We start from the raw sequence: 18979 nt of genomic DNA on the forward strand, positions 1-18979 counted from the left end.
AAACAGGGATGAATGCAGCTGATGCAGAATAGAACAGAAAAGTGCCTGAGTGACATCAGTCTTTCCAGAAATGTTTCATCAACACATTTTGCTTCCTTGCCTCTGTATGCACCAATTTGTTCTTTCAAGTGCGTTTGCTGGAGTCAGGTTAACAGGAGTCATTGTTAACTGTGGCAAAAATGTATCCTGGTCTCTGCCAGTTCCATAGATTTGAGATCCTGATGAGATACTGAGGAGAAGGTAGGTGATGGATTGATCCAAGCAGATCTCAATGTCCCTCCTGAGCTGAGTGAGTGTAATTATCCCATGTCTAAAACATGTACCAGACAGTTCAGTTAGGTGCCTTGTTTAGCATTACGTGTTAAGTTTGTGTGAGCAATAGGAATACAAAATGATACATTTGCTAATATCTGGCTCTTAATTATAGATACTAGAGCACTGCACCAAGGAATCCAGAAAAGAGCTATTTTCCCTTTCAGGAAATAATTTCTAACTTACTAGAATTTATTTTTATATCTACAACATTTTTTAGTAAATATTTTCAATATAAACCTAACTTCAGCTGAGCAAAGCTGTTGCTATTTCTGCTGTGGACATATATGAATGTGCCCAGGAAAGTTTAGTGCCAACTAGTTTAATCAGCTGGCACAATATGAAGGAAGTGGAGACAACTCTGTAGCATTCTTTTGAGGATCAAAGTAGTAACATAAAAAAGCCAAATATAAACTCAAATAATAGGCCCTTTGAACACCACTTTCATATCAATCAAAACATCTAGATAGAAAAGACCAGATTTCAAATCAGCAAAGAGAGAACAGTTTAATCCTTCCTTAGCAATTCAGAAACCCCTACTTATAAGTCAGTTATAAAGTGTTTTTGCCATCTAGGCTACCTAAATCCACAGAGTTGTGTGCTGTGCCCAAGAGCTGTCTAAGGACCTCTTCCAACAGGGAGCTGAGTCCCTCGCTTCCCACTCCAGTTTTTAGCATTGCAGATGTTGCAGCTCCTATTGCATGAAATCCTGACTTCAGACCTCTTGTTAAGTTAATGACTGTGGTTATAGCTCCATTTTGAGTCAGTGGATGAGGTGAGTCTAGATTTCATTGGCCTATAACAATGCTTATTGCACTGGGTAGGGAGAGTTCCCTGAAGCTGATTTCTTTATCATTCGTGTGTACAGGTGTATAGCCCTGCCCTCTGCCAGCTAGATAGGAAGTGCCATTATCTCTAATAGGCTTCATTATTGTTGCTCAGGACAGGACAGACTCCTCTTGCAAGTTATAAATGACAACATGTGTTCCTAATGGATAACTGCTCTGCAAGGACTTAGCATTAGCAGTGACTCAGTATCCTGGGATGGCCTTTCTTGTCTGTTGGCACATCTGTTTAGCTGAAGGACTCAGCACCATGACTGGAAATGGCCCAAAGCCCCCTGCTTTCCACAAAGCCAGACGGAAGACAAGGGAGCTGTTGGCTGAAGACAGCTGCCTGCATACCCACCTTGGCATCAGTGATCTTTTAGGTTCATTCTGTGAGATCAGAGTGAAGCTTATTCCTTTCTTCACAAAGAACACTGTTTTGTACTTGCTTGACCTAAAGATCTGTAAACTGGAACCTGCACTGAGCTGAGGATCCCAATCTATAATTCAACTAGGAGTCAGTCTATGCAATCCTGTCTTCTCTCCCTCTTTGCCCCCATAAAATTTCCTTTATCTGTACTTGATCCCAGTGAGGATGCCTAGATGAGCTCTGTGAGCAAGTCTGAGTATTTTTGTTTGCTATGTTGCATGAATTGTTGTCCCTGTTTTGTTTACCAGGTGAGAGCTATCCAAGTACAAAAAATCTGCTATGTCTGGAATATCTATGCAAAACAGTTCCAGAGAGTTGGGTGAGTTCACTGCACTGGTTGCAGAAGTCTCTGAGGAAGTCAAGTGTCTTTGTGAATAATGTCCTAAGGAAAACACTCCCTTTCTATTTTAGAGTCCTAGAAGACCACTACACTTGCTCAGCTATACATGATAAATTTGGTTCTGGTCTCACCTGCAATGAACAGAATGTCAGGTACGCATTTTAAAACATGAGCACTCAACATATGGATTTCAAAGAGATGTAAATTCCTTCTGTTGCTGCACTTCCTCGGAGTTTTTTGTGTATTTATTAATATGCACATAATTTTAGATGAAACAGCCATGCATGGAAATATTGAATGAAAAGGGCTAGAGAATGAATTTTAGTCCTTGTCAAAGTTTTTGAAGTGTCTCAGTATTCATCTCTGTTATTGTTCTCAATCAGGAAATAACTATGTCCTGTAACTAACTTTTAGCAATTCTTATTTGGAGTAAGAGAAAGTCTCTGTAAAAGAGTGCAAATAAGGTATGTTTGCTTCCTCACTGGGGCTCCAAATTGACTAGTTCTGGTCTTTGAACTTATTCTCATAAACTACTGTATCATTAGCAAGTTACAGAACATGTATTTATGAAACTGCTAAATACAGCAGTTTCAACAGCTAAATTCAGTTGATTGAATATTGAAAATCCAGCATCCTCAGATGTCAAATCTTGCATTCCAATCACTCTTAACTTTTTGCAAAATTATTTGGGCTTGGATAATTAAGTTTTATTTAGATGCAGAATTCCTTTGTTTATAGTGTCTCAAAGTAATTTTTGTATGATGGAAACATTTGCCTAATAGGTTCTGTTGCACCTCTTGTCTGCATAAGTAAATGCCACTGGTACAGCCATCTTTTCTGACATAAGCACTGTCAGGATATTTAATTTAATTTTTTTTTTTTGAAGAAATATCCTCCCAGCCTTTAAACTGGGATCAAAAGAAGCTCTCAGGACTACTGAAATCTGCATTTTCTTGAGCAAGTGACATTGTCACATATTTTATATGTGAGTGATGTTTTTTATCCCGTACAGGAGAGTTATATGTGGGCCAAACACTATCGATGTTCCAGTGATCCCTATTTGGAAACTACTCATCAAAGAGGTTAAGCATTATTCTAAGCTGCTTGGGAGGCCATATGTGCATATAATTGATTCTACATCTGATTTAACTTCCCACTACTTACTCTTCAAGCACATTTCTTTTTCAAATCCTGTTGAAAGCTGTTCCATGAAATCATCATAAATCCATTAATTTTCCCTTGTTCCACATTCTCCATTCCCATGCCTGTGTGTCTGTTTGGTATTTCTCTGTACGTATCTGTGTCCTGGGAACTCATTCTGTTTGCCTTCTGAGGGCCATTGAACGTTTCCAAGCTACTCTAGAAATCAAACCTTCCAGACAAGGGCTGTCTGTTAATCAGCAGAGGTTAAGTGAACAGCAGTACCTGGTACATGCCTAGAGCTGCAGAGAGATGCATTTAGCTCATGATTTTGGGCACAGCACCACACAAAGCACCAATACCTCTTTCAGACAGGAACAGCCTGTATGTAGCCTAAACAGGGTGTTTGTGGCGGTGTGCTTGTGGTATGTGAGCTTCATGCTCACAGCACAATCTGTTCTTCTCTCACCTTTGTTACATTTCTTGTAAGAAGCAAAAAACCCCAAGGATTTGGCTGAGTCATTCACATCCCAAATAATATCCTACTGGTCCATATTATTTGGCCCTTTGGTCAGATGAAGATGGTCTGATCTGATTAGACTAAAGTGATTGTTAAGAAAATTACAACAGGGCTCAGAAGTCACAATACTTAATGTCTCTTATTCCAGGCCTTTTCTAACAGGTTGGACTGTCTAGGTATACTGGGGCCACTTAAATGTGGCCAGCTCTTTACTATTGCTGTCTCTCCAAACAGGTCCTAAATCCATTTTACGTGTTCCAGCTGTTCAGTGTGTGTCTGTGGTTTGCTGAAGATTACATGGAGTATGCCACTGCCATCATATTCATGTCTCTCCTCTCAATATTTTTGACTGTATATGATCTTAGAAAGGTGAGACACCTCACATTTGCCACAAGGCAGATTTACTTCTAATGTCTGGGAAAGGCCAGCATGTTATAGTGCTACAAGACTTACTCAGAGGTTTTGTCTTGTGACATTGTGCAGTAGCAGGTGCAATGGCCTGGCCTCCTAGTCATGGTAATCTCTGTGTGGTACCTTGCCCACATCCTCCCTTCCCCATTCCAGTGCTTCACTTTGTAACATTTTGTTACGCTCTCAGTAATTAGGGTGGGGAGTTTCTTTCTCTGAGTGGTTGTATAGTTCCTGGTAGAGCCGGAACCCAGTTTCTGAAGGCTCTCATAACCACAAACAACAAAAAGTAATAATTGTTAGTGGACAAATTGCATAATGTAAGTAAGATGTGACACTTTTGTGTGTTCTTCTTTAATTTATAGCAATCCATTAAACTGCACAGACTGGTTGAGTCTCATAACAACATCATGGTCACTGTCTGCAGAAATAAGGAAGGTGACTCCTCTATGCTTCTTTTTTTCAATGTATTTTGTTTCTATAGCAATTTATATCAAGCCCAAGCATGTACAGTAAGAGATTTATTCTAAAGTGGCTTTCCTCTTCTCTTTCTCAGCTCAGTTAACTCACTTTTGCACATAGAGTTAATTTAACTTAAAAATATGTTTTTGGCACATCAAACTTATTAATAATTGAGTGCAGCCTTAGCAGAAAATTATCAGGAAAACTAAGTAATTTTTCTTAAAGCAGCACTGACATAGTCAACAGCGTACCCATTAAATGGCAGAGACCACCTAATTGCTCCATGCAAAGTCTGTTCATTATCAAGGTATCTAGAGCACAAGCCAAACAGATGAAGTCAAGTAAAAGAATGTAGATCCAAGGCTCTTCAGTTAGCTCAGTGCATTGGAACAGTAACCATTGGTAAATAAGGAGGAATTCTTCAGTTGGAACTGATGCCTAGGCTTTTCTTAAATATTGCAGGTTGTATATTTATGTCCTACTGTGGGCCTTTGTTTATCAGCCATTATAAAGAATTATATTCAGCAAGTAGTTCCTTGTATTTTTTCCTCTTGATACAGAGAAATATATGAAGCACAAAGTTTGCATTCTTGTCTCTTTCAGGGTTCCAAGAGCTGGAATCACACCATCTGGTTCCTGGAGATATGCTGATTTTGAAAGAGGGCAAAACCCTTTTGCCTTGTGATGCCATCCTGGTCAGCGGGCAATGCACTGTAAATGAAAGCATGCTGACAGGTACAGCCCATCCCTCCCAGGTTTGTCACCTGAACACCATCACTGCCCCATGGCTTCAGCCAGTGACACAGGACAGGCAGTGTTATTGTGTGCATCCTTTTCTGTGAGACAGTCCATAGCTGGCCAAGAAGGAGATTTTTTTGGTTCAATATAAAAGAGATTGAATTGTTTGTTGTCTAAACAGACATTATGGACTTTAGGAAGAGCAATTTATCCTTTTCTACCTTCCTGGGGTGCAGCATTTAGGAAGAGATGATCTGATTAGAGGGGAAAGAGTGGACAGTGGAGAGGAGTGAGCAGGACAGGAGAAGAAAATGGATATGAAGCAAAGTTGTTCCTACAAAGGGCCCACAGTCCACTCTGGCTGCAGGGGTTTCTGTCACTCACTGGATGTCTCATTGCTGCAACATCTCCAACCTGTGGATTGTCTGCCTAGCCCTCCAGACACTTAGCCTCCCATTCCTGTGATAGCAGTGGAGGACACACCAGGTGGGAGAGGTCACTGGAAAGCAGGATTTTTGGTGCAGGAGAAGGTCACAGTTCTATTTATTCTTCTATTTCTATTTCTTGTCTTTAAATTTGGTCTTGATCTGAATCAAACTGAAACTGTCAGTTCTGAAATTTCACATAAATGAGAAAATCCAGAAACACCTTTCATTTAGAAAACTTCAGCTGTCACAAAATATTTCTTCTTCACCTTAGTGTCTGCTTTGACATAAATAGGGTATTTGTCACCTGTCAAGCATTGACCTAAAGGCCCCCCTTTTTACTAGAGGGAAAGCAGGGAATATCATGTTCCCATCTGCTTGGGGGAATGTGTAGTGAAGTGACCTGCACATGAGGTTCAAATTAGGTAAACAACTTGTGACCATTCAGCAGCAGTCACGCAACACCAGTTCAGGCCTCTTTTCAAGTCTCTGCATCAACAGAGTTTGAAGTCCTTGGACTGCTTTCAGTTCTCAGACTTAAATGAAGCTGCTGTACGGATGCAAAGGAAAACTCTTCTCTGGCAACCTGTTTGCTAGGCTTTAATCTCTATTCACTATGAAGATGTCAAAATATAAAAGTAAAATTTCTGTAAATTGGTTTCTCTAGTAAATACCCTTTAACTTACTGCCTAGATGTCTAGGTACTTATTTGAAAGTCAGCAGGCCATTATTAAGTGTATTGCAGTTTTCTTCATCTGAGCTAATCTTCCCTAGGAGAAAGTATTCCTGTAACAAAGATCCACCTACCCCGAGCTGATAATTTCAAGGCCTGGAGAGAGTACTGTGCAGAAGATTACAAAAAACATGTCCTCTTCTGTGGAACAGAGGTCATCCAGACCAAGGCAGATGACAGAGGAGTAGTGAAAGCTGTGGTGCTGCGGACTGGTCAGTCAACACTTGAATTCACTTTTCCTTCCATGATTTTTCTCACTGGAACAGTCTGACAATGTATCAAATCACGTTAAAGGCACTAATCCATATTTACAGCAGACAGATGGAAAATCATTATCCTGGGCTGGGATAAATTATTATGCATTGTTTCTTTTTGCTTGGTGTAACTTCTACAACAACTGCCAGCATATAATTATGAAGAAGAATTTTGCTCTGCTTCTAAGACATTGAAAAAATCCTTCCCCTTAAGACAAAAATAACTCTTTTCTATGTTCTGCAGATAAGGTCACATACACTAAATTAAACACCTGTGCCTTCTTTCATAAGTTGCAGAAATTATGAATTATTTTGAAGCCCCCCATTCTTTGCAGAGAATTTGAAATATTTTCCCCTTGGAATTATTTTAATTTGTCTTTCCAGGTTTCAGCACAGCCAAGGGGGATCTGGTGAGGTCCATCCTCTACCCTAAACCCATGAACTTCAAGCTGTACAGAGATGCCCTCCGATTCCTGATGTGCCTCATAGCATTTGCAGCCATTGGAATGATCTACACAGTGTGTGTATTTGCACTTAATGGGGTGAGTTACTAAATGTGAGAGAAATGGTTCACCTGAAACCCTTTTAAAATGGTTCACTCATTCTCATGCATGAAGGTCAATGTGAGAAGAGTTATACACTGTAAACAGCAGCTCTACAAATTTTAAAGCCTTATTTATTTAGAACTTTTTTAGAAACTTACAAAAAAAATCATTTCATCCCATAATAATTATCTGCCAATGTAAAGTCCAAGTCATGAGTTGCAAGGTTGATTCTGTAATTCAGCTTTTGAATCATTTTTCTCCTGGGGAATAATCTACAATCAGTTGGCTCAGAAGATTATTTCCCCTTAGGATGTCAAAGAAAGTGTGTTTAAGAACATATTCATGTGTCTGCTTTGAAGCTTTTCCTCTTTTTTAAAATTTAACTTCCTCATTGTAATATGTAAAATACATGTGATGCTATCTCAATTGCTGAAATTGTCAATCTTTTAAGATCAAATCACAGGATGTACTAAATGCTTCCTCTTCTGTGAGGGTTTATTTAAAGTTGTGTGGTTAGCACTTCATTCTAACATAAAATAGATACAAAATACTATCAAACTGGTGTGTTCTGTGTTCTGAGACAATATCAATGAAGGGAGAACTAGAACCTGATGGAAATTCAGACATCAAGTGCAGCATGATTGTGGTCAAAGTCCCAAGCTCAGAGGTAATAAAAGTAAATGTCTATGATGGTTTTCAAATTTGCTTTAGTTTGCAGTGTCTCAGTCCTGGGACCCCTACTGGAAAAGCATTCAATTCTTAGCTTTCATATCAACTGTCCAGAATAATGGTGCCCACGCTCAGCATCCTGGCAGTCAGTTTTGCGTTGACCTCTAAGCTCCCAAATTATACATTGCTTTTACAAATGTAACTGTTACTTCCATATCTCTTCCTGCAGGTAAAAAAAAAATTCTTTCACAACTTCTTGAACATAAGGTCAGAAGAAATCATTAGCTCATACATTCTGCCCTCATTTTTATAACCATCCCATATGTCTCACCTGTCACCTTACCATGGAGTCTAGACCTATGCCTGTAGGCATTTGGATGAGTGCCCATATAAATAGCAGATTCCTGTGTGCTGTATCATGGGAAAATGGTTTTGACTGAGGGTGCAATGATCTAACTGGCATGTTTGAACACATGTGTTTTGGAGGAGGCTCTGAACTCTACCTGGTAGGTTTGTTTGCGTGGAGAATGGATGAAGGCCTGGAGGCTGCTCTTTAGCAGTGATGAGGCTTTAAAGCCTCTGTTTAAATCAAGCCTATTCATTTCATATGGAGATGAATACATGGTGATGGACCACAGGCAGAAAACAGTACAGCCTGGAGCACCTGCAGTGGAGGGGAGGAGGGATGAAGAGGTCTACACCCAGTGCAAGCAGCACTCCTTGCCACTCTCTTCCTGATAACTGTCCTTGTTATTATGTCAGGAGGAGACAGGAGAAGTGGTGAAGAAGGCTTTGGATGTTATCACTATTGCTGTCCCACCAGCTCTGCCAGCTGCCTTGACAACAGGAATCATTTATACCCAACAGAGGTTGAAGAAAAAGGGCATCTTTTGCATCAGCCCACAGAGGATCAACATGTGTGGACAGCTGAACCTTGTCTGCTTTGACAAAGTAAATGGCTGCGTGGTGGTTATGCTCTCATGGGTAAAGGGAGCCATGCTGGGGGGTAGGAGGCTGGGGTTTGAGCATTTCCATTTTATTTTAGAAACACAATGACCAGTGCTGTGTACTTAAATTCTTGTTGTCTGAACAGAAGCTGTGGCAAATTCTTGTTTTTCTTGGAATCTAGGAATTGTCTGGTAGCCTTTTCGCTCTGCACCGTGCTGGTATTTTCTGGACAGGAACTTCTTAAAATAAGTCTTGATTTTTATTCCTCTTGGAGCTCTCATGTGGGAAGTTAATTTAAATGTACATTTTAACTTAGACTGGCACCTTAACAGAAGATGGCCTGGATCTTTGGGGCTTCCTGCCCTCTGAAAGAAACTGGTAAGGCTCCCTGACACACCAATGGCATCGAAATTTGGTGGGGTAGTGATTAGATTTTTCTACTAGACAAAGGACCAAATCTGAAACACTGTTATTGTTAAACGGTTAAGCAGCTTGAAGTTCCCCGTGTTTAGATTTTAAATTTTATTTCTATATCCTCTGGAAAATTAAATGTTTGCCTTATTCCAGGGGTCCTGCTCCGCATGAAAAGATACAGCCACTGTTGCCAGCATTTGGCACAGCATGTCTGGGCAGACAGTGTTCAGTAGACAGGCTGGGTTTGGTCTCAAGGCTGCAGAGTAACTCCAGCCTTTATGAGAGGAAGTCACTCATACCCACAAAACTGAAACTCTGTTCTTTCAGTGGCCTTGATTTTGCCTATTTACATTTCCAGAAATATTCATACACAGAGCTGCTCAAACTTACATCAGCTTCAGAACTCAAAGAATTTTTGCACACACCTCAAGGAAGATATTTTATAATAATCTGTTCCTATCTCCATCCTATTGAACTCCCTAACTAGGTATAACACACGCGGTTTGAACATGCCTTCCATAGGTGCATGAAAAGAAGTTCATGGGGGAGGACAAGTCCCGAGGACATACATGTGGTCTGGTCTCAGGATGGGTCTTTAACTGCCTCCAATTTAGGATTTTTTTTTCTGTTAGAATTATGTTGTTTGGTGCTCTCTGAGAGTAACTTTTATGTTCTCTTTTGCTTTAGCTTTCAGGATATTCACAGTTTCCCTGCAGACCACGGCCTGCCTTGGGGCCCAGTGTTCAAAGCACTGGCAGTTTGTCATTCATTGATTGTTTGGGAGGGCAAGATCCAAGGAGACCCATTGGATGTGAAAATGTTCGAGGCCACTAACTGGGTAAAGCTGTGATTTGTTGTTATGCAAACAGTGGGAAGATCACCTTGTCATCTCAGGTTTAGCCAGATACCTATCAAAGTCATGAAAAACTCAGGAATTCTGTTAAATAACTCCTGTGAAACAGGAATAATTGAGTTTCTTTTGAAAACTCAGTATTTTTGTTCCTCACAATCATGTTGTGATGATAAAAAAAAATCCAGATTATTTGTGGAATACTTCAAGAGCAGAGCTTTCTACATGAATACAAATTCTTGTGTATTATTTTCTCATTGAATCTATGTTATATCTATAAAGATTTTTCTTTATTTGTGTTGTAATGAATGAAGGATTTCTTGTCAGTGAGAGGATATAGTCTATTTGCTGTGCAAGGGTACAACATTGTCATAGTGAACCTAGTGAGGCCTTCTCGACTGCAAAGAGAGGCAGTGGACTTTCCATTACTGGAAATGTTTAGTTTGACATCAGACAGACAGACCCCTTCCAGGAATGAATTAGATGCTTTGTTTAGAGGCAAGGAAAAGCTCAAAATGGATCCTTGAGGTTCCTTTCAACTATACTGGTGTTGCAGTCTGAAATATTTTTGTCTTTCAATACAGGTAATAGATGATTCCAGCAGACACCAGATCGAAGGTCAAGGGTCCACATGTGCCACAGTTGTTAGACCTGGACTTAAAGCCATCTCTGTAAGTTATTTGCAAGATTCACATTCATGATCAAGTTAGACTGTCAGTGTAAGGGTTACCTTTCAGTGTAGGAAAGCTCGGGTGTCTTGTCCAAGTGAGCTCTTCCCCACTTTGTACTGTCTGCAGAGAGATTGCCTTGCTCTGTCTGATTATAGATGCCTTGGGGAGCTTGCTGCTCACACCAGAAACAGGAGGATGCTGGATTAGAGACTGTCCAGCTCAGGGATTTGCCTGTCCTCATGGCTTGAGACTCAGTCCAAACTCAGCTGAGTAGGGAATGCAGTAGAGTCTGGTGGCTGATGTCAGACCCTTACTGGTGACATACACTGGTGGGACACTTTCTGACAAGCATTTTCCCTTTGCAAGACCAGTGTAAAACCTAAGTCTTACTAAAGAAACAGGACTAGTAAATTACTTTCAGTAAATTACATTTAGTAGTCTGCTAAAATTGTCAATGAACTTTTCCTACTGCTTAAGCTAAATATTTCTGTACAAATTTAATCTCATCTTTATGAGACAGTCATTTCTGTCCAAGTGTGATAAACTAGCCATTATACATGGTTAGCTTCTTACTATGGCCCAAAGGACAGACCTAAAATCCTTCAGTCTGAGTCTAAAATCCTTGCTAGAGTGTGTAATCCACTTGCTTTTCTCCTAGGCCCCTGTGGAAGGAATTATCATTTTACATCAGTTCCCATTTTCCTCAGCCTTGCAAAGAATGTCTGTCATTGCCCAGGAAATTGGTGGGGATCCACAAGCCTTCGTAAAAGGAGCCCCTGAAATTGTAGCCATGCTGTGTAGACCAGAAACAGGTAACAAATATTTATAAATGCATTCTAGAAATAGATATGTATAAGTGACTTTGGATGGTGCAATGAAATGGAAGGCACAAATGAGATTTCTGTCTAAGACTTCAAAAAGCCTGAAAAGTGTCTCTGTTGTATTCCAAGTCTAAGGCTAAGCTCTCACACAGCTCTTCTCAGCAAAGAAGGATTTTGAGAGAGATAAGAGATAAAAGTAACTACCAACTCCTAGACAAGATGTACAGTCTCTAGCAGAATAGATATCTGCAAAAGTTGTCTACAGGTTTGTCCCATCTCAAAAAGGTTGGGTTTTTTTCCTCCAAACCTTGGGAGGACAGCTAGAGAAGCACAGATCCTTCATCACACCCTAGGAGAAGGTAAGTCTTTGCAGTTTAGGACCTAAGTTCAAAATGATTAAGGAGAGGCAAAGATTTTCATATTGAACAAAATTAAGTTCAGTTCCTTTCTTTGATGTGCTTGGCCTATCGGTAGACTCTATGTCTACAGGCCCTCTGGGACATAAACCTCCCCTGCTCCAAGGCTTCCTTTTATTAGAAAGCAGTTAAATGCTTTGATAAACTGTCTTTTTGTCTTTTGCACAGTCCCATCAAACTTTGAAAGCAAGCTCCTGCTCTACACAGCACAGGGCTTTCGGGTCATTGGACTGGCCTGTAAATCTCTGCAGGCAGGGAAGCCTCCTGCTGCTCTAACAAGGTAAGCCATAAAAAGCACTGCTGCTGTCCATGTTCAACCATGGGCCAGGGGTGCCTCACAAAGCACAATCACCACATCACCCCTGCCAGGAGCACGGTCTGAGTACAGAGTTTTGTTAGATTCAGGCCAGATGGAATCAGATTTAAATATGCATGTATGTCTGGGAATAGATAGAGGGCACTCCTATAGACCATGTACAGAATCCTTGCACATTTCTTAACATTGTCAACTCTGGATCAACATAAGAAGCATAATCCTATTACACTCTGAAGACTAACACATGCCCCCCATTCATTCCATCATTTACATTAGTCTCCTTGCAGATTTACCCATGCTTTTAGTTGAAGAGAAGTTTTTTCAATTTTTTTTTATTATCCACACTCTTCCATTAAGCAAAGGCAGTAGATGGCCCCCATTACTGTTCACCAGCCCAGTCAAAGTCAACAAACTACCTTCTGCTGTTGTGTTGGTCCAGTCATTTAGTTTTCTAACTTTAGCCCTCTTCAGTTTCTACAGAAGTCAGCAAACTCTTCTATTATGCTCATGGAATTATTTTTTTACAAGCCTCACAAAAGAACACTTACACATGAATCCCTATAGTTTTTTCCCAAATCCCTTTCGCTTTTGCTTGTGATACTCCAGAAACACCACTTCTGAAATATCTGCAGTTACTCAGCGTCTGCTGTCCTCTCTTTACTAGGTGCAGGTCCTAATCCAGGTGAGGCTCACTTGCTTTTTCACAGGGCTTTTTTCTTTGCAGAGAGGGCTGATGACACTGAGGCAGAGTGCAAGTGGTTACATAACTCCTGTGGCAGGTATCATAACAGACCTATCCAACCCAATGAGTAAATGTGTGTGAAATGGCACAGATTTTTCAGTTGTGCATGCAGTTACAGCATGTGTGATGTTTATGCTGCCAGGAGAAAGGAGAAAGCTGCTGGTCAAACACAAGATCTGCTGTGAAAGCAGTGACCATTCAGGCACCACCTGACTCAGCTACTCTGACTGCAGTGCAAGTGTTTGGCATCTCCTTGGTGTCTAAAAAAAGTGCTTGAGAGCTTTTCTTCTTTTCAAATTCTTCAGAGAAGAATTTTCAAATTCAGAGTTGACCTTTGTCCCTGAGAGACCTCTAGTTCTTGTCTCAGGGATGGGGTGTCTAATAAATTCTCTTCTCAACTGCATGTGTTCAACTGTATAAAAACAATAGCATAGGTAGCAAGAAAAATATAGGGGAAAACAGAACTGGAGCTGCCACAGGTTGTTTGCTTAGGTGCAGCTGTTAAGAGGAGCAGACACATTAAATAAGGTGTGTTTCTTTGTTATACAGTCCTCAAATGAGAAGGTCTAGTGTGCAGGGACTTTCCAAATCAGACCACCACAGTTTGGGAGTCCTGCAGGAAATTTGAGGTTCTGGTACTGAATTAGCACTGATTTTGAAATAGCACCACAAAAGGCAGAAATCCTGGGACTGCAGAAAATTGACAAATTATTTTAATTCTTTTGAGTTAGATGGGATGGTTAATAGTTATAACTGGCTATCATCAAATCCAATGTGATAAAGGTAAAATAAGTAATTAACTGTATCTGTCTCTTTTTGACTATTAGGGAGGAGGTAGAATCTGACCTGACATTCCTGGGTCTGCTGATAATGGAAAATCGATTAAAGAGGGAGACAAAGCCTGTTCTGGAAGAGCTCAGTGCTGCCTGCATCAGGAGTGTTATGGTCACAGGTACCTAAAAAAAGTGGATTATTTTTGTGGTCACTGGCCCAGATAGGGAGTTCACCAATGTTTAAGTGAAAAGTCTGCTGTTGTCAACACCACTGGTAGGAAGGCACAGATGTTTAATCCAAAGAGCATGCTTGTTTTAATAATGACATAAGGTGGACCATGTTGTCCCTGGCAACTCCCCCAGGCTTCTGATTCTAGGTGTCTGATTCTAATAAAGGCATGTCATGCAAGATCCCTTTTTTATAGGGCCTCCTGAAATGAGCAGAAATGCAGCATGCATGCTCAGGACAAATCTCCAAACCTTTTGACATCTTTAGTTCATGATCACCACTGCCTGTCTACCCTTTTTTTTTTTTTTTTTCCTTGAAAGGCTATTCTATCCAAATCCAGACCAGGGTTTGGATAAAATAACCCCAAGTTTTACCACTGTCCAAAGACTTGGGCCTCAGCCCTTTCAGCCCACATAAACCAAAGCAAATCAGTGAGAATCAGGGATATCAGCAGCAACTTAGCACTGAATCTCTTATTGTTTTTTGTCTGAAACAAATAATCTGTGGATTCCCCATAGGGGTTTCTTCAAGCTAAATATGAAAATACTTCATGTCCAGATCAAAATGTTTCTTTTCCAAATGAAAGTATGTTTAATGATTGAGAGAAACCTTATTTGCAAAGTTTTAATCTTTATCAAAAACTTTCTTATGGACAGGCACTGAAATCTTACTGATTCTTCTGGTTATATTTGAAAATTCAGAATTCAGGCTAATGAATAAACAATTCCTCACTGCAGAAATTTTTAGGTAACACTTCCTTTGATTTTTGTAGGGGACAACCTTCAGACAGCTATAACAGTTGCCAAAAACGCTGGCATGATTCCTCCAACACACAGAGTGATTCTTGTGGAAGCAAACAAAGTGCCTGGATCTTTTTCAGCATCTATAACCTGGAAATCCCTAGAAGGAAACAAAATTGAAGATTACAGAAGCATGGTGAGCATATCAGAAGCAGGTTTTGTGCAGCAGGAAAACAAACTAAGATGGAATGCTTGAAAAAGGAATGAAGTTATATATGCTAGTATAACAGAAAACTGCAATTTACCATGAGAACATGTGCTAGAAGAGTGTTTAGGAAGAGGAACATAAAAGTGCACTCCCCTAGAGCTTACTACCTAGCATATTATCTTGTGAACACTTTTTTGCTAACTGCCTAGCTGATTTGCAGAGATTCCCAGAAAGATTTGTCTCTAGCCCTCAAGCTTAGCTGATGCCAGTTTAAATGCTTCCTTTCCCTGCAAGATAAATTTGATGGTATAGATGTGGACTTAAAAAGCTGTGGAGCTGCATTGAACAAACCAGCCCGCTTCAAACAGGTAGTGTTGGCACTTCCTGATACCTGCAGAATTAAAACACAGAGCCACTGTTGAGAAACTGCATAAACACACTGAATCATAGGCAAGCCGGGCTAAAAAATTTATTTTATCAAGCATCTTCACAGAGAAGCTGGGATGAAGACCACTTACTTTCTCCCTGAAGAGTTAGTCTGAAGGTACTGACCCTTCTCTAGGAAGTACAGAGTCAGGCAGATGGTAGGGAATATCTGCAGAGGCTCTTGAGTGGCTCCTCAGCCTGAGCAGCTTCTGCCCTGTGTTTCACTGCAAAAAGACTTGCTTAGATGTGGTGCCCATCTGCTGTCTCTAGTCCCTCTTATTTCCAGCTCAGCCCACCAGATTGGCACTGTTGCAAATGCAACAATCCATTTGATAGAACTCATGCAATGAACACCCAGTTAACAGTGAAATGATTTGTGTTACATGCCTCAATCCTTTTACAAATCCAAGCAAAGGCAATGGGCCTTGGATTCAAGTCTCCCAGAGCCTTCAAAAGCAACTTCTTCATGGTATGTCCTTTACTTTGTCTGTAGTAGTGTCTGTGTAAATGCAGAGTAACTTTTGAGGGCCTGGGCACAGTACTCATTCTTTTTATTTATTCTTATTTTATAGGAAGATGACAGTCAGATTGAGCCAGGAGTCAGGCTGGCATTGAGATCAAGCCAGTATCATTTTGCCATGAGTGGAAAGTCTTACCAAATTGTAGCACAGCATTTCAGGCGCTTACTTCCAAAGGTAAGATCTGGATTGTTTAACTGGAGTAGCCTTGTCATTCAGGAGATATGAATTGTCCTGGTACAACTGGCTGAAGAGACCTGTATCAGGATATCTTCTGGGAACAATTATAACCCTGAAATACTTATGGGCTGGATGAATCTCTGATATTATTATATGGGGAAGGATCTGCAAATCCCTGTGTTTTTCTCTGCCCATGAGAGGAGCAGGCATGCCTTAAGGTGTGATTTAAAACATTTGTGTCAATATTCCTACCCCTTGCACAGCGCTGACTCTGACTTGTTCTGGAGAACAAGAGAAAACACAATATTACACATGGGGAAATTCAGCATAGCTTGTCTGTTCCATGGACAGGATAGTCTCATGAATTCTCTTCTTATAACTCCCTGCCTGGCAATCTGTGTTCATTAGGAAACACAAATGGCATACCAGGCTTCTTGTCCTTATTGTCATTGCTACTTTCTCAAAATATTCATTAGGCTCCCTTTATCTTTGATTATCAGCCTTTCCTGCTTCAATCTAGAATCAGTTGTTTATAAGTGTGATATTTGGCAATTTTAATTCAGATTATTAGTGAAATCACTTACTACAAGTGTTTTAAAAATAATTTCCTATTTTTCTCCTTATAGCTCTTGCTGAATGGAACAGTTTTTGCTAGAATGTCTCCGAGTCAGAAATCCAGCCTTGTAGAAGAGTTTCAAAAGCTGGAGTAAGTTCCTAATGAATTTGAAAGTGTTAAATTCCCAGGTTTGAAAAGAGTCTCGTAAGAGCTAACTTTTGTCTAGCATAGAGTTTCAGGAACTGCAAAAAACTGAAACTTCCACACATCTGCAAGTTGGCAATTAAATTCCAGAAGTCTGTTAAAATAGAGACACTGAACTCCATGCTGCTTTGGCAACTTGTCAAAGATCAAATACTTCCATGTATTTTGTTTGTTCATACCATCCTTCATTTTTACTTCTCTCTGAGCCTGAAGGATTGACACTTGTCTCCCCAAGATTCTTAAGAAGCTCTCCCAGCACTGCAGCTTCTCTGAGCTTGCTGTCTGTTTACTGTGCTACTGCTGGCTCAATGTGATGGGTTAGAAAATGTGGCAGGGCAGTCTGGATTGTTCACAGTCACAGTGATACCTATATATATATATGTATATATACACTCCTGAGTCACAGGCATCTTGTTGCCTGTTGTTCAACTGTTTCCCAAGTCTTTTGAAGACTCTCACCCTTACTTTACCTACCTAGCCCCAGGCCTTGTCCTAGAGCAAGGTAGGATTATCAACCTGGTGTGTGCACCTAAACTGCTGTCTGGCCAGACAGGCTTTAACTTTCCAGGAAGGTTTTTAACAAAAATCTTGCATGACTTGCATAAATTACTTGCCTGGAGCAGGCTCAGATTCTTCACTTGCCTTATCACTTTATTTTTTAGTTATTTTGTGGGCATGTGTGGAGATGGAGCCAATGACTGTGGGGTAAGTGAAATTTTTTAACAGTATATTTTAAAAATGAGGAATAAATGCAATGCCAGTAGAATATTCCAAACTGAGCACATGCTGGAGATGGAGTGTACCATTTATTCACAGAGCAGCTGTGCTACCACCAGTACTGATCTAGACTTGATCCCACTGTGCATTATACCATGCAAGAGCTATTCCCAGACAGAGATTTTTGCAGTTTGTGATCTCAAATACTGATTAATTTTCCTTGAAAAAACCATCAGAAGATTCTTCTGGGGGAAGCAAGCAGAAAACCTAGCCTGCATAAAGTGTGGGAGCAAACAAGTGCTCCCTCCTCTCCTCCTAAAAAAGGTGGCAGAGCCAAACCTGTCTTCTGCAGCTGGTAGTGGATGGCTGTGTGGTCTGTGGAAAATGAACTTTCCCATGCTTGCATCCCCATTCTTTCCCTGAACTTGGCATCTCACTGGAGGAACCCTGAGGGTGGAGCACACCCAGGGAGCAAAGGGGGACTGCTGTCACAGAACACATCCTGTAATAAGGGGTCACTGCTTGGTTGACATGTAAGCTGCTGTATGTCCTGGTGAGCACTGAGGAGGAATGTGACTTTCAGGCTTTGAAAGTGGCACATGCAGGGATATCACTGTCGGAGCAGGAGGCGTCTGTGGCTTCACCTTTCACATCACAAATGCCCAGCATAGCCTGTGTTCCAGAGCTAATCAGGTAAGCATGGGGTTTTGTTTCTTATTTCATAAAGAAAGTTCCCATTCCTCTCAAACATTAGGCTAGGTGCTTCCATCAAGTCACAGTATCTAGAGAAAAATAAATGTCTTTGACCTTGAAATTGCCATTTGCCTAGTCCCTATCTGGGAGGAATTCCTTTAAGATTCATTATCACAAGAGGAGGACATTTACAGTTGAGCTTTATGTCAACAAAAATATTTTAAATGCAAAAGAAATAACAAAATGAACAATGCTCCATAAAGCTGAATCAAATGTCTACCAGCCAACCTGTACATGAATTTTAGATCCTACCTCTGATACCCTATGCTAGAAAAATATGGCATCTGTTATGCCAGGATCCTGATTTTGCTTACTCTGGGGCACTTGAGCCTCCAGGGAGAGAGCATTATCCTGATTGGATATTGTATGTTCACTGTAGGAGGAGAGGACTTGTTAGTTCTGAACTCACTGAGCAGCTGCTTGGCTTTGTAAGTTTTTCCTCATACGGAGCTGTTAACTACACTATTAATGTCAGCAGAAAAAGTTGCTGAGGTAAATTGTAGTCTACAGAACACAGGCTACTGGAATCAAGCCCATTTCATTGAACAAGATATCTGCAAGTAAAGATTTTACTTTCATTTACATTTACATTTATTTCACCTCCCAGCAAGATACTGGTAGAGGCCTCTCTGTGACACATGCCTTGTTTTTCAACAGCCTTTTGAGAGAACTGGCCCCAGGGGTAGACCCATCA

The 18979-nt window shown here is 40.6% G+C and overlaps 1 protein-coding gene across 3 annotated transcripts in view; it reads left to right on the plus strand.

Annotated features, from left to right (window-relative positions):
* The window catches only part of ATP13A4 (ATPase 13A4), a 40414-nt gene that overhangs the window by 14227 nt on the left and 7208 nt on the right, over positions 1 to 18979 (plus strand). For 2 of the 3 annotated variants that reach the window (XM_086843618.1, XM_023933067.2), the window contains 20 exons: positions 1818 to 1888; positions 1981 to 2061; positions 2922 to 2991; positions 3804 to 3938; positions 4343 to 4415; positions 5043 to 5174; positions 6377 to 6547; positions 6974 to 7131; positions 8566 to 8754; positions 9068 to 9129; positions 9853 to 10003; positions 10600 to 10686; positions 11345 to 11498; positions 12092 to 12203; positions 13809 to 13933; positions 14756 to 14919; positions 15930 to 16052; positions 16682 to 16761; positions 17478 to 17520; positions 18116 to 18225. In XM_086843618.1, the coding sequence (XP_086699744.1) occupies positions 1818 to 1888; positions 1981 to 2061; positions 2922 to 2991; positions 3804 to 3938; positions 4343 to 4415; positions 5043 to 5174; positions 6377 to 6547; positions 6974 to 7131; positions 8566 to 8754; positions 9068 to 9129; positions 9853 to 10003; positions 10600 to 10686; positions 11345 to 11498; positions 12092 to 12203; positions 13809 to 13933; positions 14756 to 14919; positions 15930 to 16052; positions 16682 to 16761; positions 17478 to 17520; positions 18116 to 18225 (2291 nt within the window). The remainder of the gene's footprint in view (positions 1 to 1817; positions 1889 to 1980; positions 2062 to 2921; positions 2992 to 3803; positions 3939 to 4342; positions 4416 to 5042; positions 5175 to 6376; positions 6548 to 6973; positions 7132 to 8565; positions 8755 to 9067; positions 9130 to 9852; positions 10004 to 10599; positions 10687 to 11344; positions 11499 to 12091; positions 12204 to 13808; positions 13934 to 14755; positions 14920 to 15929; positions 16053 to 16681; positions 16762 to 17477; positions 17521 to 18115; positions 18226 to 18979) is intronic. The other variant, XM_086843619.1, reaches the window with a different exon arrangement.

This window comes from Cyanistes caeruleus, chromosome 10 (assembly GCF_971803275.1).
Source record: "Cyanistes caeruleus chromosome 10, bCyaCae1.hap1.1, whole genome shotgun sequence".
Taxonomy (NCBI): domain Eukaryota; kingdom Metazoa; phylum Chordata; class Aves; order Passeriformes; family Paridae; genus Cyanistes; species Cyanistes caeruleus.